Here is a 22,479-nt window from a genome sequence, read left to right as displayed (position 1 = left end):
CTGCTTCCAGATTTTAGCTATTGTGAACAATGCTGATATGAACGTGGATGTACAAATATCACTTTGAGACTCTGCTTTCCATTCTTTTGGGTGTATACCCAGAAGTGGAATTGCTGGATCGCGTGGTAATTCTATTTTTGATTTTTTCAGGAACCATCATATTGTTTTCCATACGAAATGGCTGTACTATTTACATTGTCACCAACATTGCACAAGGATCCTAATCTTTCCACGTTCTCACCAATGCTTGTTTATTTTCTGTTTTTTTTTTAATAGTAGCCATCCTAATCGGTATGAGATAGTATCTCACTACAGTTTTTGTTTGGTTTTGTTTTTTATTTTAGACGAAGTCTCGCTTTGTTGCTCAGGCTGGAGTGCAGTGGCGTCATCATAGCTCACTGCAACCTCAAATTCCTGGGCTCAAGCGATCCTCCCGCCTCAGCATCCCAAAGTGCTAGAATTCCAGGTGTGAGCCACTGCGCCCGGCCTAATTACAATTTTGATTGACATTTCCCTAAGATTAGTGATGTCGAGCATCTTTTCAGGTGCTTATTAGCCGTTTGTATATCTTCTTTGGAGAAATGTCTGTTTAAGTCTTTTGTGCATTTTTAAATTGGGTTGTTGGTTGGACTGGATAATTCTTTCTCGGGGACAGGGGGCCTGTCCGGTGCATTGTAAGATGTTTAGCAGCATCCTTGGCCTCTACCCACTAGATGCCAATAGCACCTCTCCCTCCAGCACTCCCCACCCCCAGGTTGTGACAGCCAGAAATGAGAAATGTCTCCAAACATTGCCAGTTATCCCCTGAGGAAAAAAATCACCCTGCCCCTGCCCCACGGGGAACCACCGTTTCAGTCCTATCCCTACCTAGAAACCGTCTAAGATGGCAAATTGGCTTCATCTCAAATGCCATCTCCAATCGAAGTGACAGCCAGTAGCACTCTAATTGAGAAGAATTCTGAAGCTCCATTTGTGTTCAGCAAGAAAGACTGTTGAGATCAATTAGCAATGTCTGCCACGGGTGTAGGATTGGAAAGTGGCCACACACAGGCCATTTAGCAGCTGTTCCTAGGCTCCATGTTCTCTCCAGTTCTCCCTGTGTTGTTAATTCTAAATGACACAAAACCACATTTTTCCATTTCAGAGAGATTTGTGCCCCCAAGGCCGTGCCTTGTATTGTCGTTCCATTTGTCATACCTACTATGGATGTGTCTATGGGACACAGACCATCAGATGGCTGGATCTGATATTCCCCACTTGTGACCTTCATCAATTTAAGGCCCACTCTGTGTCAAATGCCCTTTTCGACCTCTGCTCCCCACCCCACTCCCCAGAGCTCCTGCATGTCGCTTTCTTTCCCAGAGCACCCACTGGTGTAACTATGTGCCCGTCTCCCTGGGAAACTCAAGTTCCCCCAGGACTCTCTCCACCGTCTTCAAAGTTACAGTGCCTAGCAAACAGCAGGTACTCAATCACTGCATAATTGAGGACACAATGTTGAGGGTAACTCTGAGGAGTCAGCAAGGAGGGAGGTTGAGGCAAGGCTTGGCCAGGACCCGGCCTGGGGCCGAGGCCAGGACTCTGCTGTGGGGCTCTGGTTTGTCATTAGATATTTTATCCAATTAAGTCATTCTTGGCTGCTGGTGCCTACTGGACCCTTGCCGGCCCCCCTCACTTCTCTGCCCCTAATCACAACCAGATGCTCCGGAGAGCACGGCAGCAGGGCAGTCCCCGGACCCCTTCCCCAAGATGCCCACTGGCTGCCCACAGATGGACACGAGTCAGTGCCGAGGTGGCAGCCTGCCCATGGCCCAGGCCCAGGCCAGGGCTGTCCTGCCCCTCTCGGGTGGGGCCCACAGCTCCTCAGGAGACAGAACTGTTTGTGCTGGGCTGCCCTGCCCAGCTCCCTGGGTCTTCTGCAAGCAGCCCCGGGGCCTGGGCAGGAGCCAGCACAGGAAAGGAGCGTGCACTGAACAAGGGGAGCAGCTCGGCTGGGCCCAGAGGGACGGTGAGGCTCTACGGGCTTCGTGAGCCTGGAACTGAGGAGGACGGGGTCGGACGGTGGGGCCCTGAGGCGGGGAGGGGAGCCCAGCTGCGGGCACACAGAGGGGAGACGCCTGGGCTTCCCTCTCCACCCAGCCCTGGCGCCCACAAGCTGTGGGACATCATTCCCATCCGTTTAGCTCTCTAAGCCTCGCATCCTCACTGCTAAATGGGGACGGCAATCGTGCCTGCGGCGCAGGCTGCCGTGAGGAGCAAGTGACAGACACGAATGAGGCTTTATAAATAGGGGGCCAGAGGCAGAGGCAGAGGCAGAGCCCATGAAAGAGGGCAGCGTGCAGGGTAGAGAGGGAGGCTGTCGAGGAACCCTGCCCTACCCTGGCCTAGCCCTGAATCTAACCCTCCCAACCCATCCACAGCTGTCTCCCGCCACCCTGCCCCCTCCCAGCTGGCTGGGACAGGACATCACCCCTCAACCCAGGAAAGGAGCCAGCACAGCTGGTTGCTCACGTGCCTGTGTAGGGGCCCACGTGCTTGTGCGCACACCCGCGGAGGCTTGCCGGAAAGCCTTGGGCTCCCCTGCATGCTCACTCGCGTTACCCACCCACCCGCCCGACCCTCGGTCACGCCTTGTCCCACCTTCCGCCTTCCGTTGGAGAACTTCATCTTCCCACACCCGTTCCATGGCTATGCACGTGACAGAGCCCACCCGCGTGTGTTGGCAAGAAGCTCCCAGGGTGGCTCACGCCTGTAATCCTAGCACTCCTGGAGGCCGAGACAAGAGGATCACTTGAGGTCAGGAGTTTGAGACCCGCCTGAGAGAGAGGGAGACCCCGTCTCTACTACAAATAAAAAAATTAGCTGGGCATGGTGTCGTGTTACCTATAGTCCCAGCTACTCAGGAGGCTGAGGCAGGAGGATCGCTTGAGCCCAGGAGTTTGAGGTTGCTGTGAGCTAGGTTCATGACACAGCACTCTAGCCCAGGCAACGGAGCAAGACTCTGTCTGCCTAAGAAAAAAAAACAAAAGCTTCCAGAACAATACAAGCTGTTCATTCATGTGTTTGTCATTCATATATTCATTCATTCATGGCCCCAAGTAGCATGCAGTCTAGTGGGATGTCATAGTAATAAAAATGACAGCTAACTTTCAAGGATGCGACTCTGTGCCGGCACCATTCAAGAGCTTTAAACGCATTAATTCATTTAATCACCACAATAATCCTGTAAGATAGGTACTAGTTTTAGATCTATTTTACAAATGAGGAAAATGAGGCACAAAGACATTAAAGAAGCTTCTAGGCTCACAAAACTAGTCCGTGGCAGGATTTGAACCCAGGCCAGCTGGCTCCAGAGTCTGCTCAGAACCACAGAAGTGACCAACAACCCCCAGCTGTTTCCCAAGGTTCAAGAGCAGCCCCAGGGCATGACTGGCTTGTGGGCTGGGTTCCTGAAGGACCCTGCTGTAGACATAATTGGGCCTGATCCTGGGAGCCGCCCTGTGAGACGGTGACCCCTCACCTGGCACTGCCCTGCTCCAGGCTTGGGAGGCAAGGTTGTACCACCCCAGAGCCTGGGCCAAACCACCCTTATCCCAAGACCCACGCTTGCCATTCCAGCCCTACGGCCAGCACACAGTCCAGGCCACCAGGGCCTCTCTCCTGGCAGTTATTGCAGCCTCTCCCTTTAATGCCCTAGAGCTAGTCGCCCACACTCTAGCTAGAACAAGCCATCTGGAGGACAAACTTGATTCTCTCTCATGCTTCCCGCTCACCACTTCCTTCCAGCTGATTCAAGGCCCTTCATGGCTGGGTCCCTGCTCACTCCTCCAGCCTCCGTTCTCCTTATAGTCCTCTCCAGACCCAGCCCTGCTGTCTCTAGCCATGCGGCTTCGCACACGGCAGATTTCTCAGCCAGGACCATTCTGCTCCATAAATAAACATTTCTCCTGATGAGTTCTTGCTCATCCTTCAAATCTCACAAATGCCACTTCTTCCCAGAGCCCCCTCTGACACCTCTCTCTCTCACCCCAAAGGCTAGATGCACCATCCCAGCTCAGATCCCAGCAGGTTGTCACCTGACAGAGCAAACACTCAGTAAGCACACATGGGTGATGGAGGGGAGGGGAGGGGAGGGGAGAGGAGGAGAGGAGAGGGGAGGAGAAGGGAGGAGAGGGAGGCAAGCATCTTTAAATAAATGCCCTGAGGACCTAAGATACACAGGGCTGGAAACATTTATTGTGATATCACAGCAACAGAAGAGCACAGGTTTGGAATCAGACAAGCTCGAGGTTGAACCCCGAATCTACCACTTACTGACTATGACACTGGACAAATTCCGTAATCTCTCTAAGCCTCGGTTTCCTCATCTGTAAAATGGGGATGTTAAAACCTACACTTGGTAGATTTTTTTTTTTTTTTTTTTTTTTGGAAAGAGGCTCCCCCTATTCCCGGGCTAGAGTGCCGTGGGGTCAGCCTAGCTCACAGCAACCTCAAACTCCTGGGCTCAAGAGATCCTCCTGCCTCAGCCTCCCGAGTAGCTGGGACTACAGGCATGCGCCACCAGGCCCGGCTAATTTTTTCTATATATTTTTAGTTGTCCGATTAATTCCTTTCTATTTTTAGTAGAGACGAGGTCTCGCTCTTGCTCAGGCTGGTGTCGAACTCCTGAGCTCAAGCAATTCTTCCGCTTTGGCCTCCCAGAGTGCTAGGATTACAGACGTGAGCCACCTTGCCTGGCCCGGTAAATGGTTTTGAATCTATAACAAAACAACGTACATGAAGCGCCCAGAAAAGTCCTCCTGCCCTCCCTGGGTCTCACAGGAGGACTGACTCTCCAGGGGCCCGGGAAAGTTTCCAGACCCTAAGCTGAAATCCTGCCTCCTAGTTACAAAGCCCGAAACTGTACCCTCTCCCCCTCTCTCTGGCAGGCAGGGACCCACTGAGGACCCTTACCTGGGGAGGGGGAGGGAGGCACAAGGAAGTGGCAGAGAGGACCACTAGGTAGCAGAAGAGGGAAGGGAAGAGGAAGGCAGAGGGGGAAGGAGGGGGAAGAAGAGCCCAGTGCTCTGGGGGTCTCCGTTGCAGGGAGACTCTGGGGTCTGTGACCACCTCTGATTTGCTCGCTCACTCCCTCGTTCACTACACATTTACTGCGACCCTACTGTGTGCCAGACACTGTGCTGGGTGCCGGGGAGTCAAACAGGCTGACACAATCCCTGTGCCCAGGAAGAGTCTAGTCTTCTTCACAGAGACCCACACGAAGTGAAGAATGCGGCAGGTAGGGCAATGTGAGACAGCGGTGAGCGCTAGGAAGAAAATCAGACAGGCAGCAGGGCCGGGGGTCGCTGCTACTCTGGACAGAGCCATCAGGGTGGGCCTCTCTGAGAAGCTGACCCTTGAGCCGCTTGAGACCTGGATGAGAAGAAGCCAGTTACCTGTCGCTCCGAGGGGACGGCAGCCTAGAGTGGGTTAAGGGGCGGACCTGGGGACAGTGAGAGAAGACGTGCAGGGTGGTGGCAGGGGCTGTCTGATGGCCACCGCGAGAAGTTTGAATTTTAGCCTCAGTTTGTCAGAAGTCCCTGGTGGGCGAGAAGGAAGCTGGAAGCAGAATCACGGCTAGAAGGGGCCCTAAAGACAATCTGGTCCACCCGCCCCCCGTTTCATAGAAGGGGAAACCAAGGCTCGGAAAAAGGAGCAAGTTGTTGAGGGCACCAGGGCTGGTACAGGACATGGCCTCTCTCAGGACAGGACGTCGCCTCCCGCTGCCTCCTCCTTCTGTTGGTTGTAGGCGCCTCTGATTCCGCCTGGGCCAGACCTTCGGGTGCCCCCGCTGTGCACCCCGAGGCCATGCTGCTGTCTGTCAGCCTGGTTTCCCCACCGCCTGGCTCTATTTTCAGGGCACCCATCTCCCTGCTGCTCCCGTTCTGATGATGGATGAGGTTTCGAGGCTCCACCAAACCAGCCCATCCATCACGAGGAGGAGAGAGCTCAGCTTCTTCCCGGCCCCCCTCCAGCCCAGACACCCCAGAGCCTTGGTCTAGATGCCAGCACCCCTTCAGGTCCTGCTCCTGGCTGCCCTTTCGCTGGTCCCAAGGGCTCCACCATCAGTCAAAGCCGGGCTGTCCCCCCTTAGCAACCCTCCCCCAGAATGTCCCACTCCTACAACTGTTCCCCCCAGGAGACGCCCCCTGCCTGCACACAGACTCTCCCTCAAATCCAGCCTGGCCTGTGAAAAGAGCAATGGACTGGGAGTCAACAGCTGCCCCCTCTGGCTTCTCACGGCTTCCTTAAATCTAACCTCAATGTCTCCTGCTGCTGAGGAAGTCCATTTCTCCTGACTGAATCTCTGTCAAAGCCAAGGAGACAGGGTGCCCTCTACTTAGAGAAGTGATTCAAGCCTCTGCCTGCCCCCCTCATCCTGGCCTCCCCAACCGTCTAACCCAACCCGACTCAGAAGAGGCAGCTCTCAGCCAGGCCTAGGTCTGGCCACCATCCTCCAGCCCATCCTTGTTACCCCCCAATTCCCCTTCCCTGACCCTCTCCATGGTTCTCCAACCCAGTCAGAGGTTCAGATCCCTCCCCCATCAACCCAGTTACACCCCAAGTTCAGAAGATCACACCAGGTTGGGGCTGCAAAGGACCTGAGAAATTAACCTGTCCAACTCCTTCCTGTTTACGTTGATTTTTCAAAATTATCAGTTACCCATACATACCGTAATAATCTGAAAACGAAAGACAATCATAAAAGAGAAAAAAAAAATCCCTCATAATCCCACAACCAAGAGTCAAAGATTTTGCCAACAGTCTCACTATATAAGTGCAGAAACAGGCCCAGAGAGGGAAAGTAACTTGCCCAAAGTCACACAGCAAGCGAGATGTCGGGACTTAGAAGCCAAGTCTCTGGCCATCCTCTGTGTGGTCTCCCTGAAAACTGGTGGTTCTGCACCAGCGACCTCTTGACACATCAGCTCCTGCTGCTCTCTGCCCACACCTCCACCATCGGCACCCTTCCCTCCCAGCGCCACCCCCTACCCTCCTTCTCAGCAGGCCTGCCTCAGCTGCATGCAGTGACCATTACAGTCAAGAACACTGTCACTGATGCTGTGCCTGATGTCCAGCACACCTCTGAGACACAGCAGCTCAACGACAGCATCCTCCTTGACACCCCCCGTCCCATGTGAGGGGCACCTGTGCCAGTGAGGCATAGATCTCTGTCTTCCTAATTATCTCTGTCAAGGGGCTTGGCTGCAAATTACCTATCTCCCCAACCCCAGAGAAAGTCTGGGTGCATAAGGAGAGAGGAGAACTTAGATTATGTGTCAAAAATGGTCTTTTTTTATAACATCAGGGATTCCAGGTAGCTCTCAGAAAGGACTTCCAAGTGGAAGAGATGATTTTGGAGAACTGGTATAGGGGCAAGAGAAATGTGCAGGATGGGACCCCGCCACCCATCTAGAGCCAGAGCAGCTGAAGGCCAAAGGTCAACAGAACAGAGCAGGAGCGACAGGGGTACCCTTGAGGCTGGGGTACAGAGGAAGAGCAAAGTGCTTCTTTCTGGGCCCACTGCCTCTCTACCGGTACCAAATAGGTAGGGGAAGGCGAGTTAGATGGCTACTGCCCTTGCCAGGGAGAGATGCCCCCTAGCTGCTCCCACCCAGCCCCCAAATTCTACTCAGAACCAGTCTGGGTTAGCTGGGGGGGGGCGGGGTGCAGGGAAAAAGAAGGTATAGCTGGGGCAGCAGCCCCGCCAGGCTCCCCATCTCATCAGAATCCAGCTTTGCCTGGGGTGACCACGGACCCTATGACTCTCCCACCGTCCCCTTTGGGGCCAGAGCCCTCTGCCTCATAGAGCCCCCTCTCCCGGGGTTCCTCCACTGGCCTTGCAGGAGGGAAGGAGAGGTGCGCACATCGGCGTCTAATGCCACCGCCCTCCCTCTACACCCTACGCGTCTGGGAAAGCGGGGTCCCCACCCGCCTGCCCACAGCCCACGGAGCTCCTGGCCTCCCGCGCACAGTAACCGCCTCACCGACAGCGCCCGCCTGTCCGCACCTGCCCGTGCCCGCACCCGGCCCCGCAGGCCAACTCCGGCCAGTCCTACCTGCTCCGGGCTGGGGGCCCAGCGCCCGGGCAGCCTCCCTGAGCACCAGCACAAGGAGCCAGAGCTCGCCCCGCATGGTGGGTGCCAGGACCCGTCCCCGGCCGCTCGCTGCCCCGGCCTGGCGAGGGAGGGGCGCGGCTCCCGCGGCGCGGTCCCGGGTCCCGGAGGGGTGGGCGGCGAGCAGGCGGCGGAGCGCGGGCCGGGCGGGCGGGCGGAGCGGCTGGAGCGCGGGCGGGCGGCTGCGGGGAGCGGGAGCGGGGGCCGGGGGGCGGGGCGGGGGCGCGGCGCCGCGGGCCCCCCCCACCCCCGGCCTTCCCGCGGCTCTCCGGGGCGCTCCCCAGGCACGAGGGCGGAGGGGGGGGACCGGGAGCGGGACCCTCGGGCTGGGACAGCGCCTGGAGAGCATCAGCCACCCCCTGCCCCTCCTCCGGACCGGGGAGGGACAGGCGCCCCCTCTCCGGGCCATGGACTCCTGCCATTCCCACCCCCTCCCTGCAGCTCCTCCGGGCTCTGCGACTTTCTGAGCTTTTCTTCTGAGTTCTGTGCGCTTCTGATGCTTTGCCCCCACCCCACCCCACCCCACCCCCAGGAATCTACGCTTGCAGCAAAGACCCCCAGCTTCTCGCCCCAACTGAGGCGTCAATTCCACCCCCTCCCGTGGCTGCTCCGCACTGGATCCCTGCACCCCCGTGGCCAGCACGAGCAGACGTGGGAATGGAGGGGACCTGGCTCGCCCCTACTCTGCAATAGCCTGGACCCCCTCCCCACAAGAAGGTAGCAGAGGCCATTCTCCCCCCGGGGGACTCCAGGCCTGCTCAGGGCAGGACCCGGTCAATCTTCAAAGCCAGCTCCAGAGCAGGGAAACCGCTCACCCCACCTGCCACATCTTACGACAGGCTCTGGGGACAGATCATCTTTTTTTCTTCCAGGACAGAATAAAAATATCCACAATTTAGGAGATTTAATAGACGGCAGGGAATCAGGTCAGGACACCGAGGTGCCTCTTCCCTTCCTTGACCTACTTCATGTGACCGCAAGGAGCTGGGGCGCTGGAGGGTGGGAGAGGGGGCGAGGGGGTACCCTGGCTTCTAGGGGCTGGGGCCTGAGGACTGGAAAATCGCCGAGAGGAAGAGTGTGGACGCTGAGAACGCTTGGGGGTATTCCAAGGAGGGATATGGGTGGGGATGGGTGGGGACAGGAGAAGGTACTGTGTGGGCTGGAAGAGACGGGTTCCCTGGCACTGAGGTCAGAAAGAAGCCGTAAGAAAGGAAGCGACTAAAGGCTCTAATCTCTTAGAATGCCAGTTCTTCCTTCCTCAGAACCCAGGGTCCCAGAGTCGACTTCCTCCAACCCTAAACCCTCTATCCTCTTACTATGGGACAAAGCAGGGCCTGTCTGTAAGTTCTTCTTGATGTCTAATTTAAATCCCAACTTGGCTAACTCAACAGGCTCAGATAGGCTGCGGCTTCCAGCTGCGGCTTCTTGCTGCCCTCAAGTGGCCACGTGACGAGCCGCAACGCTGGTGTTTTGCGGTTTCCCTCACTTTTCCCGGTCGGCCCAGGCTGTCCCCGACCTCCTACCTTCCGGAATTCCAGCTCCGGCCTCGGTGTCTTAGTACATTTCCCCATTTGGGGTAGCCCGTGGTCTGCCTTATAAAGTCTCCTACAAGGGCTCAGGCTGAAACAAAAACTCAGAAACAGTAGAAGCAAATGACGTGCAAATTTTTTATTATGTAAGCCTCTAGAACTTGAGCGTGCATTAGAACCACCTGCAAGGCTTATTAAAACAGATTTCTGGACTCCACCCCCGAATTTCTAACGCACTGGGTCTGGGATGTAGTTCGAGGAACTGCATTTCTAACATGTACCCAGAAGATGCTGCTGGTCCCGGGACCGCATTTTGAGAGCCACTGGTCTAGAATTCCCCAGTTCCTTGCACTTCCTCACCGCTCTTCGTCTGCGAAGAAAGATGGCGAAAGAAGTGTTAACGTAAAAGTGGGAGGAAAAAAAAGCAGTTTAGCTTTAAAGTGAATCGTAACGTTTTACAAAGGGCTTTAATATTTAAAGGATCGTGAAAAAAAAGCACCAAGGCAGGGGGCACCCGGATTTGAACCGGGGACCTCTTGATCTGCAGTCAAATGCTCTACCACTGAGCTATACCCCCTCTGCCGGCGACCGCGCGAAGATAGCTTCTTATTGCCACTGCTGCGCAGGCGCCGTGGCGAACTGTTGAAAAGAAGTGAGAAGTGAGGTTGAACATCTACAAGAGATAGGAATTACATAAATCTCAGAAGATTTACGCACTTGGAAGCAGAAGTTGCTTCCTGAAGCTCTGAACTAAAGATTCCTACTGATGGTGCAAGAAAAATATAATCTGGGGGTGTGGAAGGGAACGTTTCGAGAGCCTTCGAGATCCCTCACATGGGGGCCTTCATCTGGGCTGGGGTCCCAGTCTCCTGCCCTGCTGGAGGCCCCTTCCTGCTTCTCGGCGCCTCTTTCTCCCTCTCAGATGCTCATGCGGCTTCTCCAGGCCTTTCTTCCCCAGCGCCCTTAGAAACTCAGCCTCGCTCCACCGTGGAAGAGCCGTCGGGGTCACTGGCCAGCTCGACCTGGGGATGCGCCTGCCTTCGCCCTACTGTTACAAGGGAGGGCCCTTTGTACCGTCCTTCAAGGGCCAATCCGGAGCTCCTCGTCCTCACTCGCACTGTATTCCACCCTTGGACGTACACACAGGATGAGCCACTAGCAGGGTCCAGGACTCCATCCTCACCCGCCTGCAAAACAGAGAGGGTGGCCGGACCCGAGGATCCATCCCCTTCCGTTTGCAGGAGGAACTCCTAAGAAGTGGACTTGGGGACTGCCAAAAAGTCTTGAGTGGAGAGGGGGCACCCGGATTTGAACCGGGGACCTCTTGATCTGCAGTCAAATGCTCTACCACTGAGCTATACCCCCTTCACGCCTTTGGAGTCTCATTAGAATAAATTTAGGCAGAATAAGGGCGTGGTACTATCCGCTTTATTTTTTTGATCTGCAGCCTGTGTCGAGATAACCTAATGGAAAGAACACAAAACACAGTGGGGATAGCTAAAATCCCTGAGTTCTTCCTCCACAGTCCCACTTCAGGAAAACTACAAGATTAAGGAATCCAGCGCCCAAACTTTCCCCCAGATGTCCGTTGCCTGGCTTGAGAAAGGAAGAGACCCACTGTCCCCAGGACCATCCCAGGTCTTTCAGGATAACAGCACCGCTCCCTGTACACTGATGGGCAGCCTGAGTCTCCACCCTGTCTCCAGCTCTATCTAGATAGGACTCCTGGGCTTTCCAACCCCCAGGGTCCCTCCTCTGCTTCTCCACGAGTCAGTATCAAACCTCTCCCTCCCCTAGGCCCAGGCAGAGCCAAGAGCTCCCAGTCCTGGCTGGCCAGGTACCAGTGACCTCCAACTTGAGAGACGGTGGTACACCCCAGAGCCAAGAAGCCAGTCCCCTGGCCAGATGGGCCCTGGAGGCAGCCTCCCACCCCATTTCTTTGCAAAAAAACCCAAAAGCCAGCTCGAGGAACAGGCAGAAGGGGCAGGTGGAAATTACAGGTGAGCAGTTTTCAATGGCATTTATTACACCTTTATAAAAATTCTAATACAATATTTTTTAAAAATCATTACACAAAGATAAACAAAATAAGCAGACCCTATAAGATTCTGGGATATTTGGGAGAAATGGGATTCACATTGGCAGGACACTGAGGGGGTACCATGGAGTGGGTTAAAGTCCAAAAGCTGTGGTCAAACTCAACATCTCAGAGGGCATGGGAAGGCGAGAGAGGAGTGGAATCCCTGCAGTGCAATAGAGGTCCCTGTCTGGGATGTCCTGTCCTCCTCCTCCCTCTCCCCTTCCAGGGTTTCATTCTGCCCTCCTCCCCCTAAGCCCACCCCCTTCACTCTCCTGGGATCTCCCTTGCCCAAAGGGTATGGGACAAAAATGGCTGGAGAGCCAGAAAGCTGGGGTGGGGGGCAGCGAGGAAATAAAGAGCAGTTCCAGGGTCTCTTTCTGTGCCCTCACACACACATTTTTCCAACAGAGAGGCTGGGCGCTGAGCAGAGGAAGAGGGCTCCAATACATCCAACACCTTCCCTGGTGTCTCCAAGAAGGACACGTGCAGCAGCCATGGAGTGGGGGACAGCTTTTTCTGCTGTCCTGTCTGCAACGATTCAAGGTATGCAGTCTTGCTCCTCAGCGAGGGGCTGGGCAGGCAGTGGCAATATCGCTGTCCATAGCTGTCCCTGCCCCACCAGAGAATCACAGAAAAGTAATAAATAGCCACTTGGGTTTCCCACCCACGTTGACGATGCAAAACCCCCAGAGTTTCTGGTTGGTCTCAGGCTGGGATGTCAGTTAGCAGTGGCCCGAGACTGCATCCACTGGAGTCCGGCAGGCAGCCTGCAGGGAGGGAGGAACAGGAAAGATCAGTGTATCCCAAAAGGACGATGACCTTCAAGCCCCCCGCCCCTGCCCGGAGCAGATGGAGGGGTGGGTACCAAAGTTACATCCAATCATTCAGTCAACAAAGACAAACGGACACCAGCGCCTGCTATGCATCGTGTACCGTGCTAGGGGCTGAGGTTACTGGGGAAAAAGTAGACACACCCTCTGTGGCTGACAGTCTAGCAGAAGAGATGGGTATTAAACGTATGGTCAGACAAATAATTCTGTAACTACATACTGTGATAAAGGTTATGTACAGAGGCCTCTGGATGTCTGAGACTCAGGGAGGGCTTCCCTGAGGAAGGAACCTGCAGACCCACGGTCCTGGGTCCCTTAGCAGTGTCTGGGTAAGGCCGTGGTACCCCCTCCCACCTGCTCTATCATTCAGGGTGGTGCCAGGGCGACTTCAAAGCCCTGGGAAGAGGCTCCCTAAGCAAGGCCCCCCCATTAGACTACAAGCAACTCCAGAGCAAGGGTGGAGTTTTGGTCATCCGTATCACCCCTTGCCCTTGCCTGACACAGTGCGTGGCACATGGAGGGTACATAGGAAATGCTGGCTGAATTGAACTGACTGTGGGTTGAGGGGAGGGGCTGCTGAGCAAACGCCTGAAAGATGTGAAGGAGCTGGGCCACATAGAAAGGGTCTTGCATCAGGCCTGGAAAATTCCCTTTCCTCTTCCCTCTCAAGTGGAATAGTGGCAGGCTGGCCACCCAGATGCCTTTTTGAAGAAGGGGAGAATTTTGGCAAGTCAGCCCAAGGGACCACATATTTCTGGCAGTGTCCTTGCCACCCCATGGCTATCTCTTCTTCATGCAGGTCTCAGCTCGAAAGCCACCTACTGGGAGAGGCTGTCTCTGTTAGCCCTGCCCCCTCTATCACTGTAATCCAATTTCACTTTCTTCATACCACTTCTCAGTACCTAAAATTATTGTGTCTAGATGCAGACACTCTTTTGCCACTAGAATGAGCCCCTTGAGAGCAGGGACACTGTCTCACTCACCGCTTACCCACGGTGTCTCAACTGTGGGAAGGTGCTCAGTTGACTTGGCCCAGGAGCCAACTGCGAGCCAGGTTCTGACAGGAGGGAGGCAGGAGAAGGGTACTGATGGCCAGCCATCCATTGGTTGGACCAAGCCCTGGAGGTCCAGATGGGGCAGCCACTTACCCTTCCCCGGTGAGGGCACAGCAGCCTTGTATATGCCACGGGTGGTCTTTGATGGCGCTGAGAGTAAGGAATTGGGAGATCTCCATGGTGCTCATGGAGTCCTTCATGTCCTGCTTGTTGGCAAAGATCAGCACTGAAGCATCTCGCAGAGCCTGTGGACAGAGGAGCCCAGCCCCAGTGAGCCCGCCAGGCCCTGCTTCCCTTGTCACTGCCCCATGAGTTCTCTCTGGCTCCCTCCGCAGTGTCCCAGCAAGAGAAGCCCATGCCTAGACAGGGTAGAGACGGGGCCCGCTCAACGGTAGCAACCCCATGAAATGGCACCAACAGCTCATGGGATGCCTCCCAACCAGCTGATTCATCCTTGCAACAATCCCGTGAGGCAGGAATCGATGAATATCCCCATTTTATACCTGGGGAAACTGAGGATTAGAGAGGTGAAGTGACTTGTCCAGGGTCTCACAAGGAATGAGAGATGGGGTGAGGACTTGAACCAGTAACTCTGGCTTCTGTGATCAGTTCTGCTGAGGGCACTGACACCCTTCTTTGGGGGTAAACTAGCCCTCCCCGTGCTGCTGGGATAGAGGCTCTCAGAGACTGGGGCATCAGGAATGAAGCTCAGAGAGGCTCAGTGATTAGGCTGCGGGCACACAGTTAGTACCACTGGGCCCTCTCCCAGTGGCAGGGGCTTACCTCATGGGCCAGCATCTTGTACAGCTCCTCTCGTGTGGTCAGCAGCCGGTCCCGGTCCGTGCTGTCAATCACAAGGATGACGAACTGGCAGCAGAGAGGAGCCGTGAGTGGTGGCTTTCTCTTTGGTGAACGTGTTTCCTGCCCACTGTGCTCCCCCCGTAGCCTCTGCACTGGCTGGATGCCAGCCCCAAAGGAAAGAAACTGTGCAGTGTCAAGATCGTACCACCCTGGTGCCATTTTAATTGTCTTTCCTACCCGGACACGGGAAGTACACAGTACCCCTGTGTGTGTGCCAGAGGCTGTGTGTGTGCCATTAGGCCTCACCACAACTCTGTGGAATTGGTGCCATTACTGTGCCCATTTTATAAACGAGGAGACTGAGGCTCGGTGAGGTTACCTATCTTGCTCTTGGCTACAGAGAGGGCGAGTGGCAGTGCTGGAACTCGAACCCAGCTCTGTCTCATTCCAGGAATTAAGCCACTGAATTCTACTCCTGCTGGAGTAAGAAAGTAAGGCCCCCAGAGACAAAAGCCCACCCCATCCAGTGCATCAAACAGAAAGCTGCCAGCAAGCAAACCAGGCTGCCAGGAAGTACTCAAAAATTTCAACAGGCACTGCAATGTGTTAATATTCAACACATATACGTTAGCTATTGTTTTATTATTATTTAATTTTCAGAACTCAAGGAGATCATTAATAAGAGCTCTATTTCACAGGCGGGGAAACCAAGACTCAGAGAGGTTAAGTGATGGGCTAATATCACACAGCTGCCTGGGGGACCCTCTAGTCCTGGTGCCCTCTTCACCTCGGTGTTGGAGTAATACGTGTTCCAGGTGGAGCGCAGAGCCTCCTGTCCCCCTATGTCCCACATGAGGAAGTGGGTCTTCTGAAGAACGATCTCCTCCACGTTGCTACCCATGGTGGGACATGTATGGACCACCTCATTCGTCAGGCTGGGGAGGTAGGAGAGGGCACCGAGAGCTCAGCCCAGCCCACTCCCAACTCTGGCCGCCCACCCCTCCACTCCCAAGGCAGGCTGACCGAGCATCTGCTGGGGGCCAGGTGGTGCGGTGCGCAGGCACAGGGGGAATGAAGGCGGAGGTGAGACCAAGCCCGGCCCTGGCTTAGACCCCAAAGAGGGGAGACTTCTTAGCACAGTCTCCTCGAACTTCAATATAGAATCGAATCACCTGGGAGTCTGCCCCAGTGCATCTGGGCCGGGGCCTAGGGCTCTGCATTTCTAACAGGCTCTTCCCAGATCATGTTCAGGCTGCTGGTCCATGGACCACTCTTTGAGTAGCAAGGGGTTAGAAAGATGAGACAGATGCAGTGAGGGACATCAGAGAGGTGCTTTGCGTAAAGTGACAGAGAAAACACACGCACGTTTCTATATATAAATAATGCTTCTGAAAGGTTACCAAGAAGTTACAACAGGAGAAGAACTGGAAGTTAGGGGTGAGAGGGAAACTTACTTTTCACTGTATATTCTTCTGTTGTTGCAATTTTTCTTTTTTAGTCTTTGAAAACCATTGACGTATACTACTTTTTCAGGGAAAACCTTGTCCTAAGTAAATAAAGTATTTTGGAGGCTCCAAAACAGGGGAGATGCCATCAGAGAATGAATATGGGGAAAGCTCAATGGGTATTTACTCAGCACCACCCGCGTGTGCCCGGCTCAGGCCCCACAACAGAGGGACCTGCTCTAGGGCGAGCGCGGAGCAGCGAGGCTAGAAACCAGAGGCACCTGTCAGCCTGTAACCGGTTTGGCAGGGGCACAGGGTAGACGCAAGAGGCAGTGGGAGATGGGGTTGTCCATACCGTGCAGGATTCAAATGCCAGGAGGGGCCACTACAGCAGGAAGGTCACGCCAGCGTTCCCCCCTCACTCCTCCCGGCTACAGGGGAGCTTGGGAACCCAGGGAAGAGCTCCAGTGATTGGTCCAAATGCCTGTTAGTCTGGTGGGAGGCCCAGGCCTCTCCTGTCCCCACCGAGGGTCACTTACAGCTGGTAGAGAATGGTGGTCTTTCCTGCATTGTCCAGTCCCACGATGATAACTTTGTGCTCTGGAGGCATCCGGAGAAAGGCAGAGTCAGGGCCAAACTTGGTCGATGACCAGGGGACTGTGCGCCCCAGCAGGCCTCCCAGGAGGGAGATAAGCGCTTCCCTGCGGGCTGGGGGACGTCTGGCCGCCGCGGTACCACATCTGCTTCCCACCCGTCCCGGACACCTGCGCCACTCTCGGACAGTGGAAAAGAGAGCTGGGCCTCCACCTGATCCCACCTCCCTTCACGTTTCTAGAAAATTGGTTGTCTGAAAGGTCCGCGGCGCTCTGGGCTTGCCAAGAGAAGGCGTCTGGGGAAAGAGCGGAGCGCGAAGTCACAATCGCAGGAAACCCGCGGGGGCCCCCTCACCCCCGCCGCCGGCGCGGTTTAGAGGGGAGGAGGGAGGCTCGCCCGAAGAGCGAGGACCCAGGAGGAGCAGGCGGGAGGCTGGGGTAGCGGAGACCGCGGCGCAGGAGAGGAGCTCCCACGCAGGACTCCCCGAGTCAGGGGTCCCCCAGCGCGTCCGACCCCAAATCAGGGGAGCCCCAGGAGAGAGTAGAATCAAAGCAGGCTCCTGGATGCCTTGTGTGCTCCTTACCCTGGTTCCCAAAGACGCCCATCAACTTGGCAATCAGCTGTCCCATGGCACGTCCCGGGCAGGGCAGGTGCAGGACTCAACTCAGCGGCCTCAGGAGCCAGAGTTCGCCCGGGGGCTCGGAGCCCCGCCCCCCGGGGAGGCCGGGCAGGCCTCGTCTACAAGGTAGGGGAAGCCCCAGGCGTCTCCAGCGGGACCTGGGAATCCCCTGGGACGCTGGCCCCTCGCGGGCGTTATGGACAGCACCGTGACGATGAGCTGCCTGACTGTCCCGGACCCTGGAGGCTCAAGGAAAGTGGGGTCCCAGACATCACATCCTTCCCCTGGCCCTGTGAAAACTCCAGAGTTCTCCAGAATTCTCTCCAGAGTTCTCCCCTGGCCCCGTGGACTGCTCCGCGACCGCAAATCAAGGAAGACCAAACACAGTGCCCAAAAGCAGATCCCAGCTCCCTCTCCTCCGACTGCCATGTCTAGGGCTCTAGACTGAAGCGAAACACCAGGCGACCCACTTCCTGCACCTACCAGCTGTGTGGGACAGACAGGACTGACTGATCCTCTCTGAGCTGGGAGAATATTCCAACCTTCAACAGATCTCTAGTTGTTTCACTGGTATGGGTCTTGTGGGCCCACTCAAAGTGATTTCCTCTGGGGGAGGGCAGGATCTCCCCTCCTTTTGCAGGTCCCTTGTTGCTAGGCAACTTCTAGGGATAAATTAATGCTCCTTCTACCATTCGCTGACAAACCTACTGCATCTGAAGACAAGGGTGGAGCAAGAAGAGAGACCCCCGCCTCAGCCAGAGACCCTAAATAGGCGTTCCAGACACTGAGACCCAGCAGAGAACATGGGCCGTGGGAGACCCAGGAGGCCAGGCCGGAGAAGGGACAGGAAGGGGGAGCTTCTTGTTGTTGTTTGTGAATTTCCTTCTTTGCTTAAACTGGGAAAAACCAGAAAACAAAAAGAGAAGTGGGAAAGGCCAATCAACCTCAGGCTGAGGAGGTAGCTAGAAGGAGACTCTAGTCCACACAGCGGGAGCCAGCTCCTTCCACCGCACTGCACTACCCTCCTACAGCCCGGTTATTGCGCCCTCCACCCAGGTACCGGCCCTTTAACCAGTCTCCCTGCCCTTCCCTTTTCCAGGGCATCGTCCTCACGGCCCTATTAACCTTCCCTCAGCACAGCTCTGGCTCCATCACTCCCCAGCTCATAAACTTTCAATGGTTCCCTACTGCCCACTGGATTCAAATCAGTCTCCTAACCTGACATTCAAGAGCCTCCATGAACAGCCCCACCTGCCTTCGTAGATGTATCTCCCAGGTTCTGCATCCATGGTCCTTGCCCACACGTGCCCAGCTCTTCCTGGCTGCGCCTTTGCTTCTGCATTTCCTCCGCTCCAGCGCCTTTCACCTCCTCAGAAAGGAGAATGCCTGAGACCCTTTAGCTGCCTTGCCATAAAAGCCACCTACTCCCCAAGCCCTGGCTTCATTCTCCAGTCACATGGGTCTTCTCCCTACCCTGGGATTAGACTGGCGAGTCTGTTTCCATCAACTGTGAGTCCTAGAGGGCCGGGTTCATATGTTGTTCACTGCCGTATGCTCCCCACCCCTGCCTGGTCCAGTGCCTGGCACACAGTAGGAATGTGCTGCTATTGGACTGGTGCAGACAGCCTGAGAAATGGCGCTCAGAGTATGAATAAAGGAATGTGAGCACAAGCTTAAGAGGATGGAGGAAGGCTGGGAAGTTTGTGGAGAGAAGAGGGAGAACAGCTCACTATAATCAGATGCTTATGCCATCCAGCTTGGTGCCCAGAGTTAGGAGCATAGAGAATTGACTGCCAGAGCCCATCTGGGGCCAGGGCTGGGGGTTGGGGCACAGAGGGCACTGGGGGAAGCAGCATTGTCTTAAGCATTTTACCATCTGTTTCCTGGCACAGGGGGAAGGAACCTCGTAGGGCATCCTGCCCCCCTACCCTCCACCAATTGCAGAATTGAAAGTGACATTCTGCAAGCTGAGAGAACATGCTGTAAACAGACAAGAAGAGCCTTCTCCACTGTGATGCCCAGAGCCTAGATCTTAGGGGGCATTTATTTATTTATTCATTCGTTTGACAAATATGAGCCAGGAAACACTCCAAGGACACAAAACAGACCCAGTCCGGATCTTTATGGAGGTTATGGTCTAGAGAGGGAGACAAACACACAAACACACACACACACATACACCCCCTCTGAGAGACAGCAGCTGGGAAGGACCGATTCAGAAGGGAGACAAGGCACGCTTGTCAGAGGAAGTGACTATTGGAGCTAAGACTTTTCTCTAGCATACAGGACTGGGACACCTGCCCCATGGTGGCCCCAGCTCAGCTCACTTTATTTTATTTTATTTTATTTTATTTTATTTTATTTTATTTTATTTTTGAGACAGAGTCTCACTTTGTTGCCCTGGCTAGAGTGAGTGCCGTGGCGTCAGCCTAGCTCACAGCAACCTCAAACTCCTGGGCTCAAGCCATCCTCCTGCCTCAGCCTTCCCAAGTAGCTGGGACTACAGGCATGCGCCACCATGCCCAGCTAATTTTTTCTATATATTTTTAGTTGTCCAATTAATTTCTTTCTATTTTTGGTAGAGACGGGGTCTCGCTCTTGCCCAGGCTGGTCTTGAACTCCTGTGCTCAAACAATCCGCCCGCTTTGGCCTCCCAGAGTGCTAGGATTACAGGCGTGAGCCACTGCGCCCGGCCCCCATTTTATTTTATTTAATTTTTTTTTCTTTTTGAGACAGAGTCTTGCTCTGTTACTCAGGATAGAGTGCCATGGCATCAGCCTAGCTCACAGCAACCTCAAACTCCTGGGCTCAAGTTATCCTCCTGCCTCAGCCTCCAGAGTAACTGGGACTACAGGCACGCGTCACTATGTCCGGCTAATTTTTTTTTCTATATATTTTTAGTTGTCCAGCTAATGTCTTTTTATTTTTTAGTAGAGACGGGGTCTCACTCTTGCTCCGGCTGGTTTTGAACTCCTGACCTCAAGCGATCCTCCCGCCTCGGCCTCCCAGAGTGCTAGGATTACAGGTGTGAGCCACTGTGCCTGGCCCAGCTCATTTTATTTTAGAACAGGGGAATCCTAGGACCTGAGGCCTCAGCTCACTCTGGGACAAAATGCACTGCAGAGATGGACCGTGGCTAGTCAGGGAAGGAGATCAAGGGTATCAGGTAGGAGGGGTCCTCAGCACCTCACTTCCTGAGTCCCTGAGGTGGCTGTGGTAGCAAGGCCGGCCTCTCTGGGCCTGATTTCAGCTGACTTTGTGGTTCTTAAAACCTTCACGTTCACAATCACCAACTTGCTGATGTGCAGCCAGAGTTAGCTGAGGACTTGTGGTTACTAAGAAACAAGAATCTCCCTCCATCTCCAGTATCTCCAAGCCAGCTAGAAATGCCCCTGCTGCAAGTTCTGGGCAAATGCAATTTCAGGCAGATGACACATGGGGAGCAAACAAAAACATATTCAGACACCTGCTTCCTCCTCACCAGCCCCCTACCCCCTGCCCTTACAGAAGCTGATGCATCCTGGGACAGATGAATTAGCACTGAACTTGGGGGTCACAGGCACCACAGAACTTGAAATCCATGTATCTGAGTTCAAGTCCTTGCTCCATGGCTGTGTACTGTGGACAAGTAGCTTAAACTCTCTGAGCTTCGTCTGTAAACTGGAGTTAATAATCCCTGCCCTTGATTCAGAATATCAGACTCCACCCAGACGTCTCTGCGGAGCTCCAGACCACGCACCCAGCTAGCTGTCTTGCGCTCTTCTCCTCTTGAATGTCCCACAGGCACCTAAACCCACCTTGTCCGAAGCTGGACTTATTTCTGCCTCTAACCTAGTTTTCATCTGCTTCCTATGAGAAGACCACCACCCACAGTCACCCCAGGCACCACCCTCTCTCTCACTGGCCACCTCCAATCACTCTTCAAGAGCTCACAATCGTAATTGCTAAATGTCCCTGGCTGTCATTACCTCCCTTCCCATCCCACTGCTGTGGCCTAAGGCAAACCCTCCTCTCTCACCCGGAGTGTCGCAACTGTTTCCAGGCTAGGCTCTCCAAGCTATGCTCCAAACTACAACCAAGGCAAACTTCCCATTGCTGCTTACAATCCTTCAATTTCTGCACACTAGCCTAGGACAAAGCCCAGACTCCTTATCATGCCTCAAGGCCTGCTGTGACCCGCTTCTGCCAACCCCTCTCTGGCCACCACCTTGAGAGCACACTTTGCTAGTGAGGTGCCAAGAACATACATGCACGTCCTCTGCTTCCTCTGCCTTGAACACTTATCTGCCCAGGTTAACCCTTACCCATGTTTCTACACTCTTCTCAAGACACCTCCTCCAGGAAGCCTCTCCCGACCTCCCCAGGTTAAGGAATGACCCCTCTTCCAGGTTCCCACAATACCCAGTGCTTCCTACATCAGAGAGCCCATGTGCTGTTCTGAAATTGCCTGTGACTCCCACTTACACTTGTGCCTAGTACATAGGAGGTGCTCAACAAATGTTTGCTCAATGAATGAACACAGTAACGATGATTCTGTGGAAAGGTAGTGGGAAGAGCACTGTGCTGGGAGGCACATCGGGCTCTCATCAACTTTGCCATCAACTCCCCAGGGAACTTGGGTCAGCCACTTGACCTCTGGGACTGCCCAGTTCCTCTTTGATCTGCTAGCTCCTCATCTGGAGGGTCTCAGGGGATGTCTGTCGCTTCCTACACACAGACACACACACTCACACTCGTGCCCACATTGGGCCTGAGCATTCAGGTGGAGGACCCAGGGACTCTTAGTCCTCCAGGGCCACCAGCCCAGAAACAAGAACCAGGAGGGTGGGGAAATGACTGTGGGTGCTGAGGCAGGTCACAGGTGGCTGCAGTAACAACTGTCAGAAGTCTACATCCTGCCAGGTGGGGATGGCAGGAAAGGGCACAGCCACTGCTGACTTTCTTCCTCTCACTACTCAGGCTGGGACTGGTGAAGTCCCCGATTTTCTCTTTTTCTGCCCAGCCCCCCACAAGTAGACCACCTCCCCACCCCCAAAACTGGTTAGCAGTGCAGTGGGGGAGGAGCATTAATGGAGCCGGAAGCTCCGCCCCTCCCTCTCCCGGGATGTCGGGGCGCAGCGAGGCCACAGGAGCAGAAAAGCATGTCCCCTTCAGCCATCGCACCAGCGATTCTGGATCCCACCCACCGAATGACACCCAGCTTCCCATTCCCCTGGCTACTTGTAGGTGGGGGGCTCAGGGCCGAGTGGGGAGCCGACTGGCCAAGCAGCTCCTGGTTTGGAGATGATGCACACGAGAGCTGCAAATGAAAGAACCGTCTCTTCTTTGGAGTCAACAACCCAGGGCGCAGCTTATTGCTGCACCCACGCC

General features: G+C 54.8%; 2 protein-coding genes and 2 non-coding genes across 4 annotated transcripts in view; all 4 read right to left on the bottom strand.

Moving 5' to 3' along the window:
- PLXDC1 (plexin domain containing 1) overlaps positions 1–8,175 on the bottom strand; it is a 61,000-nt gene extending 52,825 nt beyond the window's left edge. The window contains exon 1 of the mRNA XM_012661202.1: positions 8,100–8,175. Within this exon, the coding sequence (XP_012516656.1) occupies positions 8,100–8,175 (76 nt within the window). The remainder of the gene's footprint in view (positions 1–8,099) is intronic.
- Positions 8,176–10,190: 2,015 nt separating this feature from the next.
- On the bottom strand, positions 10,191–10,262 carry TRNAC-GCA. The gene has a single exon. It is a non-coding gene; the product is annotated as a tRNA-Cys (tRNA).
- Positions 10,263–10,978: 716 nt separating this feature from the next.
- Positions 10,979–11,050, bottom strand: TRNAC-GCA. The gene has a single exon. It is a non-coding gene; the product is annotated as a tRNA-Cys (tRNA).
- Positions 11,051–11,839: 789 nt separating this feature from the next.
- Positions 11,840–17,141, bottom strand: ARL5C (ADP-ribosylation factor-like 5C). The gene is made up of 6 exons (XM_012661192.1): positions 17,074–17,141; positions 16,436–16,496; positions 15,239–15,386; positions 14,434–14,517; positions 13,744–13,895; positions 11,840–12,532 (listed from the first exon to the last, which is right to left on the bottom strand). The coding sequence occupies exons 1-6, from the start codon at positions 17,117–17,119 to the stop codon at positions 12,484–12,486; spliced, it is 540 nt and encodes a 179-aa protein (XP_012516646.1). The 5' UTR covers positions 17,120–17,141; the 3' UTR covers positions 11,840–12,483.
- Between the last annotated feature and the right edge of the window lie 5,338 nt (positions 17,142–22,479).

Source organism: Propithecus coquereli, unplaced genomic scaffold, assembly GCF_000956105.1.
Source record: "Propithecus coquereli isolate 6110/MARCELLA unplaced genomic scaffold, Pcoq_1.0 Scaffold119, whole genome shotgun sequence".
In the NCBI taxonomy this organism is placed as follows: domain Eukaryota; kingdom Metazoa; phylum Chordata; class Mammalia; order Primates; family Indriidae; genus Propithecus; species Propithecus coquereli.
The sequence above is the reverse complement of the archived record's forward strand: the minus strand, read 5'-3'. Positions and strand labels throughout refer to the sequence as shown.